At 35.8% G+C, this 13,008-nt stretch overlaps 1 protein-coding gene across 1 annotated transcript in view; it reads right to left on the bottom strand.

Annotated features, from left to right (window-relative positions):
- kntc1 (kinetochore associated 1) overlaps window positions 1–13,008 on the bottom strand; it is a 162,983-nt gene that overhangs the window by 33,621 nt on the left and 116,354 nt on the right. The window contains exons 46-52 of the mRNA XM_059988223.1: window positions 11,030–11,088; window positions 9,009–9,225; window positions 8,493–8,566; window positions 7,315–7,525; window positions 6,426–6,535; window positions 2,756–2,811; window positions 623–701 (exon numbers count right to left, since the gene is read on the bottom strand). Of these exons, the coding sequence (XP_059844206.1) occupies window positions 623–701; window positions 2,756–2,811; window positions 6,426–6,535; window positions 7,315–7,525; window positions 8,493–8,566; window positions 9,009–9,225; window positions 11,030–11,088 (806 nt within the window). The remainder of the gene's footprint in view (window positions 1–622; window positions 702–2,755; window positions 2,812–6,425; window positions 6,536–7,314; window positions 7,526–8,492; window positions 8,567–9,008; window positions 9,226–11,029; window positions 11,089–13,008) is intronic.

Raw genomic sequence — 13,008 nt, 5'->3', positions numbered from 1 at the left:
GACACTGAAAACAATATTAACATGAAAAATTAGAGGTTATAAGTTAGCTTAAGCTCTTGTGTTTCATTAGTAGTCAGTAGCAGATCATTTCCTGTGGATTCCCCATCAATAACATAGCACTACAAACTAGTTTCCCAGGGAAAATAAAACATCAAGTTAAAATTACTATTAGTTCTTAATAAGAAAATATTCTTAACAATACAATGTCCAGAATACACGCTTTATTTTCTTTTTTATTTCATTCATTGATGACTTAAAGAATATCAACTTTATTTCTTTCTTGTGTGCTAATCTCCTGATAGTGTGATATGTCACTATGCATAAAACTCGAAATAACCCTGAATTACAACCAAATATTGCACTGAGAGACACTTAGAATCTCTTAGTTGCTATCCCATAAACAGAACCATTAGTTATTTTTCTTTCAATATAAAGTATCCATAATCTGTTTGCAAAATCTTTTGAGACAACAGCACTTCCTCATACAAAATAAACGAAATTGTAGAAAAAGGCAGATATATGTTGGCTATTTTGATTTTCATTTAAACTTATTTTTAAATCAAGTAGTTCCAAACAACAATGTGATTCTAATTACAATTCTAAATATTATGGAGACACGTACAGAAGATGAACCTGTAGCAACAGCAAAGAGTAACTTTGCACTATGGTCTACTGGGTATGCTTGAAGTAGGTAGATAGCTCTGCCAAGAAAAAAAATAAAACACTATTAGAGCATTAACGCTAGTAAAACAAATGTTATGAAAAATTTTTAAACTATTATGTCCAATTTAAGAAAATAAGTTAATCTAATTTGGCTTGAGACATGAAATAAAGATGCAATGTTGTTCAATGTTAGCCATTGCTTAAATGTGGATAGGGAATCCAGATGCACCCAACTAGATTTTTGAATAGTAAATAATTGATTAACAGAGCAATTTTTGAGGGGTGAGGAAAGAGTGGTCACACTCCTAGAAAACTCTCAGTAACACCATTTTGTAAATCACAAAACTGTGTCATCTGTGCATGTGTTAAGAAACTAGAGTTGAAAATAACATTGCTTATATATTTTTTTTCACACAAGTTACTCACCACAAATTTTTGGAAGATGATTTGTAAATTCTGTAGGGCAGGTTTCCATTATGGGAATATGATGCAAGTTTCATCGGTATTTAAACATACATACATGAATTTACATACATGAAGAGTAAAAATCTTTACATTATGTTTCCATCTACGTTTGTAAATGTGCAATGTAATCATAGTAATTTATAATAAATAAAACAGTCAATGTAATATAGAGTACAGTCAAATCAGCGTGAGTTACTGAGTCTGTTGGCATGGTGGAAGAAGCTGTGCTGGAGCCTATTGGTCCTGACTTTTATACTGCGGTACCATTTCCCGGAAGGCAGCAGCTGGAGAAGATTCTGGTTGGGGTGACTCAGGCCCCCAATGATCCTACAGGCCTTTTTCTTTCTTCTTCACACCTGCCCTAGTAAATGTCCCAAATCATGGGAAGTTTATAACTACAGATGTGCTGGGCTGTCCACACTGTTCTCTGCAGAGTTCTGTGATTAAGAGAGGTACAGTTCCCCTACCAGGCAGTGATGCAGCCAGTCAGGATGCTCTCAATTGTGCCCCTATAGAAAGTTCTTAGGATTTGGGGGCTGAAACCAAACTTCCTCAACCGTCTGAGGTGAAAGAGGCACCATTGCGCCTTTTTCACCACACAGCTGATGTGTACAGACCACGTGAGGTCTTCGGTAATGTGGATGCAGAGGAACATAAAGCTGTTCACCCTCTCAACCCCAGATCCATTGATGTCAACAAGGGTTAGCCCATCTCCATTCCTCCTGTAATCTATAACCAGCTCCTGTTTTTATGACATTGAGTGAGAGGTTGTTTTCTTGACACCACTGTGTCAGAGAGATGATTTCTTCCCTGTAGGCCACCTCGTTATTGCTTGAGATAAGGCCAATCAATGTAGTGTCATCGGCAAATTTAATTAATAGATTAGAGCTGTGGTGGTGACATAGTCATGGATATACAGGGAGTAAAGGAGGGGACTCAGCACACAGCCCTGGGGGGCTCCTGTATTGAGTCAGAGGGGTGGACTCTTACCACCTGCTGGCAATCTGACATGAAGTCCAGGATCCAGCTGCAGAAGGCAGTGTCAAGGCCGAGGTCTCTGAGCTTCTTGTTGAACCTGGATGGAACTATGGTGTTGAATGCTGAACTGTAGTCCAAGGACAGCATTCTCACATTTTTTCTATGTAATACATATCTTAAGATCTCCAAGGTCATTTCCTCCTTTAAATTTTTTTAATTAAAAAAAAACATCTTAAGTCCCTTTTAAGATTTTCCAGTCACGGAGAGGGAGTATGAAAATGTCTTATTAAAATTATCATTTAGCTCAGAGTAGATCATGTTTAATTCCTTTCTTACCCAATCCTTTTTAAAAAGTCATGTCTTAATCAACTAAAGTTAACCTCAGTAGTATTACCATCAGGAAAAAATGCTTAACAAGTAGAATTTTACCATAAAGAACGGACCATGCAAAAGTTAAATTGGGCTAAGATTTTTTTATTCATTGGACTTGCCCCTAACATAATTTCTAATGGTAAACAACTGTATAAGCAGGATGGAAATATTATATCCCTACATTGCAAAGCTCTACTATTCTGGTTTGAACAAACATGGCCAAACAAAGTAAATTACTCTGCCTAAAGAAATATTAACAGAAGCAAAAGGAAATTACCTCATCAGTGCCAGATCATCTTGTATATTATTGAATATCTCTTGTGACTTTTTGTCCTAAAATGAGAAAAAAGCCCAATTAACAAAATCTTAAATGTGTTTTACACTAAATGGATTTATGTCAATAAATATGAATGGTTTATATTAAAGATCTTATGATAAAATTCAAAGATGGAATCAGAGAGTCTTATCAACACACTTAAAGACCACTTATAAATCTAATTTTATAGGAAAAAGAAAAAGTAGCCATCAATCAATTTTCTGGCAAAGTTAAAAAATTTTATTCTTCTCAAAAATTAATGCATTCACTCCTATCTTACTTTGAATATTTTTAATAAGGGACAAAGCCATTTAGTTTCATTTGAAGCTCCTTTTATCTCCATTATTTTGAAGCAATAAACCTAATGGGCTCCATATCTCACTAATAGTGGAGAAGAGGGCAACAGGAACATGCATGGTTCATAACTGACTAGGGATTTTATTTTTCAATGTTAACAATAAAAAAATAAACGAAACACTGTAAGGGCATGCCTGGGGTTAAAATATGACTTGTTTCCTCCATTATTACAATAACTGCTTGCAATAAATGGTAAGCATTCAAAATTTATATTTCCATTAATTTTGCTTTGAGAATACTGCAAATAGCTTTCCTAACACTTATATCAACCAATTCTACTTGTTTGTGGGATACACTGATCGGTGATGTAGTCATGGATTGAGGGGTGAAAAGTGAAAGGAGCTATCAATTACATGAAAAAAATGAAGATATTTTTCAAAGGAATTATTAAATCTACATTAGTCTATTATTACTACTACAAATATAGAGAATCCAAGTAGCTTCCTTAAAGTTACCAATATGACAAAAATTTTGCCAAAGATGAATAAAACCATAATTGCACTCAAACTGAGTGAAATAAAGACAAAAATTATGAAGTCTTATGAATAATTATATAAGAACAGCATCTATATCTTCAGCAACTTATGAAATGCTGCACAATTTCACTTGAATTTAACATTGAGCTTATAAGACTTTTACCAATTGAGGCTCCTGCTTACACCAACAAAGTGGGAATAGAAAAATTGATAATGTGTTTTATTTCAGAACACATAAAAGCATTTAATGTATTCATACAAATTACTGTTGGGTAAGAATCAATAGCTTATTTGGTCTGATAATCCTATGTAAAACTCGGGGCCAGCATAAATAGGAACTTAATCAAATTTTACAACTTTTAACAAAAATGGGAATTCCTAAAAAGCTAACTAAAAGAAAGGGGAGAAAAGTTAAATTAAGAATGGCTGGACCATTCAAGCAACTTTAAGATGGTTAAAAGATAAAGATGCCAAAGCTTACTCCAAATTCTCTTACACAAATATAAAGCCACTAGTGAACAGTTAGCATTTTTAAATAACAACACGAATGCAAAAGTGCATCTTACTGTTTTCTTTAAAGTATTAACTGAATGTATAGGAAGGCTAGAAATGTACTGTATTTGTAGTAATGCAAGTCAAAATGGCAAGTCATGGCAACTTTTCCATAATCCAAGTGTCATACTCTGCTGGACAACTGGAGGGTTCTGGAATGGTTTTAGAGGACTGGAAAATTGCAAATTCAGTCCACTCTTTAAAAAGGAAGGGAGGCTGATGAAAGGAAATAATACACTTTAGTGGTTGGGAAGATTTCGGAGTCTATTATTAAAGATGAGGCTTTCAAGGTACTTAGAGGTACATGATTGCAATAGGTGAATGTTAGCAGGGTTTCCTTAAGGAGAAATTTTGCTTGATAAATCCATTGTAATTCTTTGAGGAAGTAACAGGCAGCATAGACAAAGGCAAAATCAGTGGAGAATGTTTACTTGGATTTTCAAAAGGCCTTTGAAGGTGCCACACATGAGGCTGTTTAACAAGGTAAGTGCCCATGGTATCACAGGAAAGATACTAGCATGAATGAAGATTTAGACTGCAGGAGGCAAAGAGTGGTAATAAAAGGGTTCTATTCTGATTGACAGCCAGTAACAAGTGGTATTCCGTAGGTGTTGGTATTAGGACTGCTTCTTTTCAGGTTAGATGTCAATGATTTGTATGGTGGAATTGATGGCCATGCTTGATGCACCATCAATAACTCTCGGAGACGTGAGGCGAGATATAGGCTTTTATTGGCTGGAAGAAAGAACAAGCAGCAAGTGACCACCACACAACATGCTGGAGAATGAGGGCGGGGCTGTGCCTCCAATCGCCTTTATACCGGGGTCTGTGGGAGGAGCCACAGGAGCAGTCAGCAGGGGGTGGCGTGTCCAGACAGGTATATGTAATTCACCACAATGCTTGCGGAAGATACAAAGATATATGGAGAGGCAGGTAGTGCTGAAGAAGCAGGGAGTCTACGAAAGGACTTAGATGGACTGGGAGAACGGATGATGAAGTGGCAGATGGAATGCAGTGCAGGGAAGTGTATGGTCATGCACTTTGGTGGAAGGAATAAAGACAGATCTTTTTCTAAATGGAAAAAATTCAAAACTCAAAGGTGCAAAGGGACTTGTGAATCATTGTGCAGGATACTCTAAAGGTTAATTTGCAGGTTGAGTCTGTGGCAAGGAAGGCAAATGCATGCAACACACACAAAATGCTGGTGGAACACAGCAGGCCAGGCAGCATCTATAGGAAGAAGCACTGTGAACATTTCGGGCCAAGACCCTTCGTCAGGACTAACGCATGTTAATGCGTCAACAGGACTAACTCAAGGCAAATGCATGTTAGCATTCATTTCAAGAGGACTAGAATATAAGGGCAAGGAAGTAATGCTGAAGCTTTTATAAGGTATTGGTCAGACCATAGTTGGAGTATTGTGAGCAGCTTTGGGCCCCTTATCTAAGAAAAGATGTGCTGGCATTGGAGAGGGTTCAGAGGAGGTTCACAAGAATGATTCTGGGAATAAAAGGGTTAACACATGAGGAGCATTTGATGGCTCTGGGCCTGTACTCACTGGAATTTGGAAGAATGGGGAGGGGGGAGAGATCTCATTGAAATCTATCATCTATTGAAAGATCTAGATAGAGTAGATGTGGAGAGGATGTTTCCAAGAGTGGGTGAGTCGAGGACCAGAGGGGACAGCCTCAGAGTAGGATATCCACTTAGAACACTGAGGAGGAGGAATTTCTTCAGCCAAAGATTAGTGAATCTTTCAAATTCATTGCCACAGTTGGCTGCAGAGGGCAAGTCATAGGTATTAGTAAGGGTGTCAAAGGTTACAGAGAGAAGGCGGGAGAATGGGTTGAGAGGGATAATGGGTCAGTCATGATGGAATGGCGGAGCAGATTCATTGGGATGAATGGCTTATTCTCCTTCTTTGTCTTATGATTGAGCGGCATCTGTGGAAGGAAAGGAATTGTATTTTCAACGCTTCAAGTCAAAATCCTGTATCAGTACTGAGTATGGAGAGGTGAGATCAATTTTTCCACATCCCCAGCTGTCTCCCCGTATTTTTGAAAAACGCAGGATTTTTCCCAGTAGATTATTGCCCAGGTTCTAGCATCTGCAGTCTCTTGTCTCTCTGTTTCTGGTTTCACGGCACAACAAAGGATATTACTTCTTCTCACTTAGTTTAAAAAAAGCAGTACAAGCCAAAAATCTGTGAAGATTGCATTTGCATCTTTACACTGATGCACACTTACCAAATCTGGGTGAGTGGGAGAACATAAATATTCTTCCAGCAATGCATATCTGATTTTATTTATATCTCTGTTGTTTATTTCTGCCAGTTCGCTAGTTGCAGAATGAATATCTGAAAAATAAAACAATCCCCTCAGTAAACATGTCAAATATACTGTAAATAAAATGTTTCATTTTCAAATAGGATTAGCAGCATCAAGTCAAAAGTGTATGGGTAATAACAGGTATCAAAATGCATGGCTTGGATTTAATTTAACATATTTACATTCAGTAGGATTTTCTTATTCCCAATATTTTTACTGTCTTCTATAAACTAGCATGCTGAACCTGCATGAACAATTCAAAGTAATGCACAGATGAATTTATAATGCAATTTGCATTTGGCAAAATGGGTAATGAGCCAGATTCATTGATACAGAAATTCAAAGAAATTTTAAAATTCTCCATTATCGAGAAAGGAACTAAACCTTTCAAGGTCCTTTATACAATTCACAGAGGAACTTAAAAATTATTTTTCAATGGAATGGTCAAATGCCTGATTTAATAAAGTGAAAAAATACAAGGAAATCTCAATTTCTCCAATACTGAGAAATGAACTAAACTGGTAATAAATATAATATACCGGTAATTGATGTCAAGCTAAAGGAATGTGTGCGTGTCATGAATCCTTAACCAAAGTGACTCAAGTTATTTTAATTTTATTGTCACTGTTATAGATTATGACATGTAATAAGGCCTGATGGTAAGGTTGGGTATAAGGAAAGTGAACAAAAGGAACAGGGATGAATCTAGACAAATCTATAGTTTGCATTGACAAGCTTTAAGACACAAGCTCAGCATGTTTGTGTATCATTTATTTATTTAAAAAATTACTTCAGGAACAGAACTAACCTGGGTAATCTCTGGCAGTAGGGTGCTTTAATCGATCTTCAATGCTGCTGTGCTCATACAATGAGCATATCAGTTTAGCTGGCAGTTTAATGAATCTCAAGTATTCAGGGGAGTTTAAATTGTGGATTCTCAGTAGATTTGCTGTTGCTGAATTCTCATACTCTATTCGTAATTTATTTAGTGAGTCCTCTGCTTTTTGATGAGCATTATCCTAAGAAATAGATTTTAATCTGTTACTAAAATGAACAAAGCAAAAATGCCTCATTTGCTGGCCATCATTCTAAAAATACATAAATAATAATACACATATTAAAATAATTAATTCTTCATAGCTACTAGAAAGCTGGTTTAACAGAAAACCAAGTTTGGAGTGAGGACTATAACAGTGGTCACTCCAGCCAGTATTTTCAGTGAGGAAACATGAAATTATCTCCATACTACAACATTACTTAGAGTTTTAACAGAATATGAATGGAATAGTATTATCAACCCAAGGAAATTGTAAAGACAGAATCAGATCCAAGTATTTTTCCAATATGTTAACAAGTCAAAGAAAGTTACACACTGCTAAGGATAGGGCAATTGCTGTCAGAAATTATGTGGATTTTGTTATTTCTAATTTGCTTTGTTACTGAGATCCAAGCTGAGATCCAGAAAAATGAATTTGCTTGTAAACACAGAAAAGTAAAATGCAATCAAAATTAGTCACGTTTTGTGCTCTCCTGGAAAGTGCATTGGCAGCAGTCAAACACACATGCAGTGTGGACAGGAAATTATGGTATAACAATGTAATAAACATCTATGCAAAGAGATTAAAAAAGGAGAAAAAAAGTTTAAAATGATATATCAAACAGAATTTCAACTGAAGATCACCATATAAAATCACACAAAAGTGTGATATGAATCAAACATTTATCTTGCAGAGATGTTCCTCAGCAATTAATCTCCTTTTCTATGTGACAGTCTAATGCAATCAGATGCAATTTTTTAACCATGTTAATGCTGTTGAGTGACTGCTTAAGAGAAAGTAGTTCAAAAACTTTGCAATCCAGAATACATGTTGGACATCTTATGAAAACATAACAGAACTGAATTGATGGGCCAAATGACTGCTTCCTGTCCAAGAATCTATATTTAAGAATTATATAATGACAAAGAAGTGTAAACTTTAACAATACCCCTGGTGCTGTGGATTTTAACCAGTTTTCAGACATCTGTAGGCAAAATTTCAAGGCTTGGATTTTATCATGTCCTATAAGAAGAGCATATAGAGTTTAACCAAGATACAGCTGGACACAGCTTGATACGTATTGAGACAGATTAAATCAAGAAATTAAGTTTGACTGACAAGTTCTTCATAAATGTTAAAGTTATAAAAGCTATCATTAATCTGTTGTTAAAAATAAACAGTTTATTAAACATACATTATTTTACCTATATGACAATCTGTCTGGGGAAACATGGTAGAATGGGAAGAATAGGAATAAAAGACAGCTTCTATATATCACTATGCTAAAGACAGCACTTTACATACCTAGACTAAATCAGCTGGTGATACAACATCAAAAGCATAGATCCTGAGAATAGGTCCCAATCAATCTTGTTGATTAAGACAGAATTAAACAAAACAGTAAAATATGCAATGTTAATTCCATAATGTATCTTTATAGCACAAGGTGTTTGGTACAATTTACCGGTTGGAAGTTCCTGAGCAACTCGATGGGAACTGGCAGTAGCCCATTCAGGATTTGTGATTGCCAAGATGTAAGACTGTATGTTGTGCACCGTCTCAGATATTTCCTTCGATATCAGTGAAACACATCCCTCTTTTGCCAGCTTATGTACTTTAGGTTTCAGAGTTTTTGTCAGCACATGGTTAACAGCTTTCATATAAAGTGTATCCAAAGAAACCTAAAGAAAAGCAAGTCCTATTATTTGCAGACAGATAAATACAAGGGTGAAACATGTGAAGCTTAAGGTCTTTATACCAAATTGTACAACTGAATGTTCACAACTATTTTTCATCTGCTGACTAGAAGAGCAAGACATTTTAATGAAACAAGTCCACAACTTGAATTGCCTTAACAATTTCAGATTGTAATATCATTGAGGTGTGAATGGGGTTGGTTAGTACAGATCAGAATGCTCTGATTAAGTTGAAATTGTGCCTGCAATTTATTTAATGTAATTTAACCTGAAATAAAAGCAAAAAACATTGAAACAATCTGAAATGTTTATCTTTCCAAAGGTGCTGCCTATCTAGCTGAGGGCTTTCAGCATTTTCTGTTTTGATTAGATTTCCACCATCTGGAGAGAACAAAGGGAACATCTGTGATAGGGTAGAAACCAAGATAATTCAATAATTGTGGTGCCTACTAAGAAGGATGAAAATTACTTGTTAATCATAACCGATTTTTTTGGGAGATTTGAAATAAGGACAAGAGGGACACAGAGAGAGACAGGGAGACATGAAAAAAAATGGTGGAATTGCAAGATCAAATAGACAGTTTTTGGAAATCTGAAATAAAAAGGACCAAAAATTTCTATGAGGTCAGATAGCATCTACTGGGGAAAAGTATATTGAATTTACTATACAGACTAATAACCTTTTATCTGAACTTGCTGCTTTTGATACAAAAATAAGTTATTTGAAACTGCTGAATTCAACATTGAGCCCAAAGGTCTGTAAGGAGCCTAGGTTGGAAGAAGAAAGGCTGTTCCTCAAGTTTCCTTTGGACATTAGTATAGGATGCCACTGTTAAAGATGACAGAGTGGGAATGAGATGGAGAATTAAAGTGATAGGCAATTAGGAGCACCCCTACAAATTGAGCAGGTAAATACCAAATCTGTACTTTTTTTGCCTCAATGCAGCAAGCCATATGTAAGCATTCAATGCAGTACATGAACCTGAAAGTACAAATGAATTCTTGCTTCACTGGCAGGGAGTTTTAGGATTTCTGTATGGCAGGGAGGAAGACCTAAGAAAGGGCAGGTGTTGCACTTCCAGTAATTTCAATTTCGATTTCCAGGATCAGTCGTTATTTGTTTTGATTCCAGCTTTAGTAATCATTTTGCACATATCTTGTACTGTGAGTGCCCAATGCACAACTTATAGCTTTTGTTTGTTTTATAATTACTGGTTGTAATACATTTTCCACCTGATCATTATAGCACATAGGCACTCCTATCCCCTTTTACTTTAAAGTTGTTATGAAATTCCTGGCACAAGGATATTTTGATTGTAGCAGTGCCCAACAGTACAAATACTGATTGATATAGTTTTACAAAATCTGTACACCAGCCTTTATAAAAGGAGAGTATATAAGTAATTATTTGTGATTAAGTTATTTCCTTGAAATATCCCATGTTAACTTCCTCCAAAACCATCCCAGCTAAATTATTATTCAAGAACAAGGAAATTATGCAATTGCTGCTGCTTTGATGAGAATATACCAGGACTATTCTATAGTATTATGTTCCAATTTAAGGCTGACTTTTAGTTAAAAGTTCACTAAACTGATCTCCGAGATGGGAAAACTTGACGTTAGGCACAGTGAACCTATTTACCATGGAGTTTAGAACGATGATATTGAAAAGCAAAGTAGGCTAGGGTAGCAACGTGACTTATTTTTGCTCCTTTCTTCTTGCTTACCAATTACTTCTGAAACAACTGCTATATATCCTGTACATAACTGCTGTATGTATGAAACTTACCTTCATCAGTTTAGATATCAACAGCAATGTTGAAAAAGTCTCCTCACTTAGTTCTGCAGCTGCAAAAAGAACAAAAACTCAAGTTTTCAATCTTTTGTTAAAAAAATAAATGATTTTATTTTGCAAAACTTAAATAGATGTGGTGGAGAGTACATTGACTGGTTGTATCACACCCTGGTATAGAAACACCAGTGTCCTAGAACAGTAAAACAAAAAGTCCATCAGGTAAGGCCCTCCCCTCCATTGGGCACATCTACATGGAGCGTAGTCAGCAGAAAAGTAGCATCAATCATCAGGGACCCCCACCATCCAGGTTATGCGCTCTTCTCACTGCTGCCATTAGGAAGGTACAGGACTCACACTTCAGTAACAATTATTACCACTCAATGATCGGGCTTTTGAACCAGTGGCAATTATTTCATTCAACTTCAGTTGCCCCATCACTCCCACAACCTAGGGACTCACTTTCAAGGACTTTTCATTTCATTTTCTCAATATTTATTGCTTATTTATTATTATTTTCATTTGTATTTGTACATTGCTGTCTTTTGCACATTGGTTGTTTGTCCACCCTGTTGTGTACAATCTGTCATTGATTCTATTATAGATCTTGTATTTACTGACTATACCTGCAAGAAAACATATCTCGGAGTTGTATATGGTGACATGTATGTAGTTTGCTGTCAAGTTCGAAGTAAATTTATTATCAATGTAAAACCTTTAAAAAATGGCCAATAAGGCTGAAAGCTTATTCTGTGCACATAAACCCTTCACCTGATTTTGGACATGGGACCAAGATGTTAATTTCCAGATAACTTGGCAACAGAGATAAATTGATTTGGCAAACATTAAAAGGAAAAAAAATAGTTTAATGAAACTAGCAGGTGAAGTGGTTTTGGAATGAAGAACTGAAAAGGTACATTTTAAAAGACAGTCCAAAAAGCTTCAGATATGGAGCATAGGAGTTTGTTTTTGAAAATGACAGAATAAGTGGCACACTGAATCCATATCTTTGTAAGTAGAGACAAGAAGAGGTATGGAGTTATGTTGATCTCAACTGTGTTTCATTGTGGGCAGTGAACTGCCATCCATCCTCTTTCCACACCAATTAATCTTGGTGCCTGTGTACTGGAGCTGAGTGCACAGCTAACCATCAAGTCCACTGCAGGGAATGAGCACTAGTCAAATAATGCACAAAAAATTTGTTGAGTTAGACAGAATGTCTTTTGTCAACATTCAGGTCTTTGAGAAATTCCAAAGGAGCAGATCTACTAGAATGAAATATTTCCATTTCCAACAAGAAGGCTGAGTAGTGGGATTTTTGTTCTGGAGCAGAGGAGGCCAATCTAATTGATACATTCAAAATACTAACAGATTTTTACAAAACAGGAACTATTATCAAGGAACAAAAAGCTAACAACAAAGGACACAAACTTAAGATAACAGGCAAAAAAGGCATTAATAAACTACCTTTTATTAAAGAAAGCTACACAAAAATAATCACCTGGAATGCCCAACCCAATGGATAAAAAAAAAGAGGATTAAACAGTATTTCCAAAAGAGAACCAGATAAATATTTGAATGGAACCATTTGCAAGGTTAGTAAGTAATGTATAATGGGGCTAATTAAATAATTTTCAAAGAGGATGTACAATGGGATAAAAGCTTCTTTCTGTGTTGTGCAGATGTATGATTTGATGAAATTCAATGATATTTTCTGAAATTCCCTTCTCTAAAACTGCCAGTGATCTATGTGTATGTTTAAAAAGTTAGTTACTCTCTGAAATGTAACAATCATTTGAATCGTTTTCAAACCTGTGATGCAAAATCGTTTTCAAACCTGTGATGCAGTATTCAACATTTGCCACTAGATGGAGCATGGCAGAAATTTAGTGCAATCTTACAGCCTCAAACAAACTCAATTGGAATTTATATAGCCAGCCTTAATCAGAAATTCACCACTCAATGTCCAGATTCAT

Source organism: Hypanus sabinus, chromosome 13 (genome assembly GCF_030144855.1).
Source record: "Hypanus sabinus isolate sHypSab1 chromosome 13, sHypSab1.hap1, whole genome shotgun sequence".
Lineage (NCBI taxonomy): Eukaryota > Metazoa > Chordata > Chondrichthyes > Myliobatiformes > Dasyatidae > Hypanus > Hypanus sabinus.
This window is presented reverse-complemented; position numbering and strand designations above follow the sequence as displayed.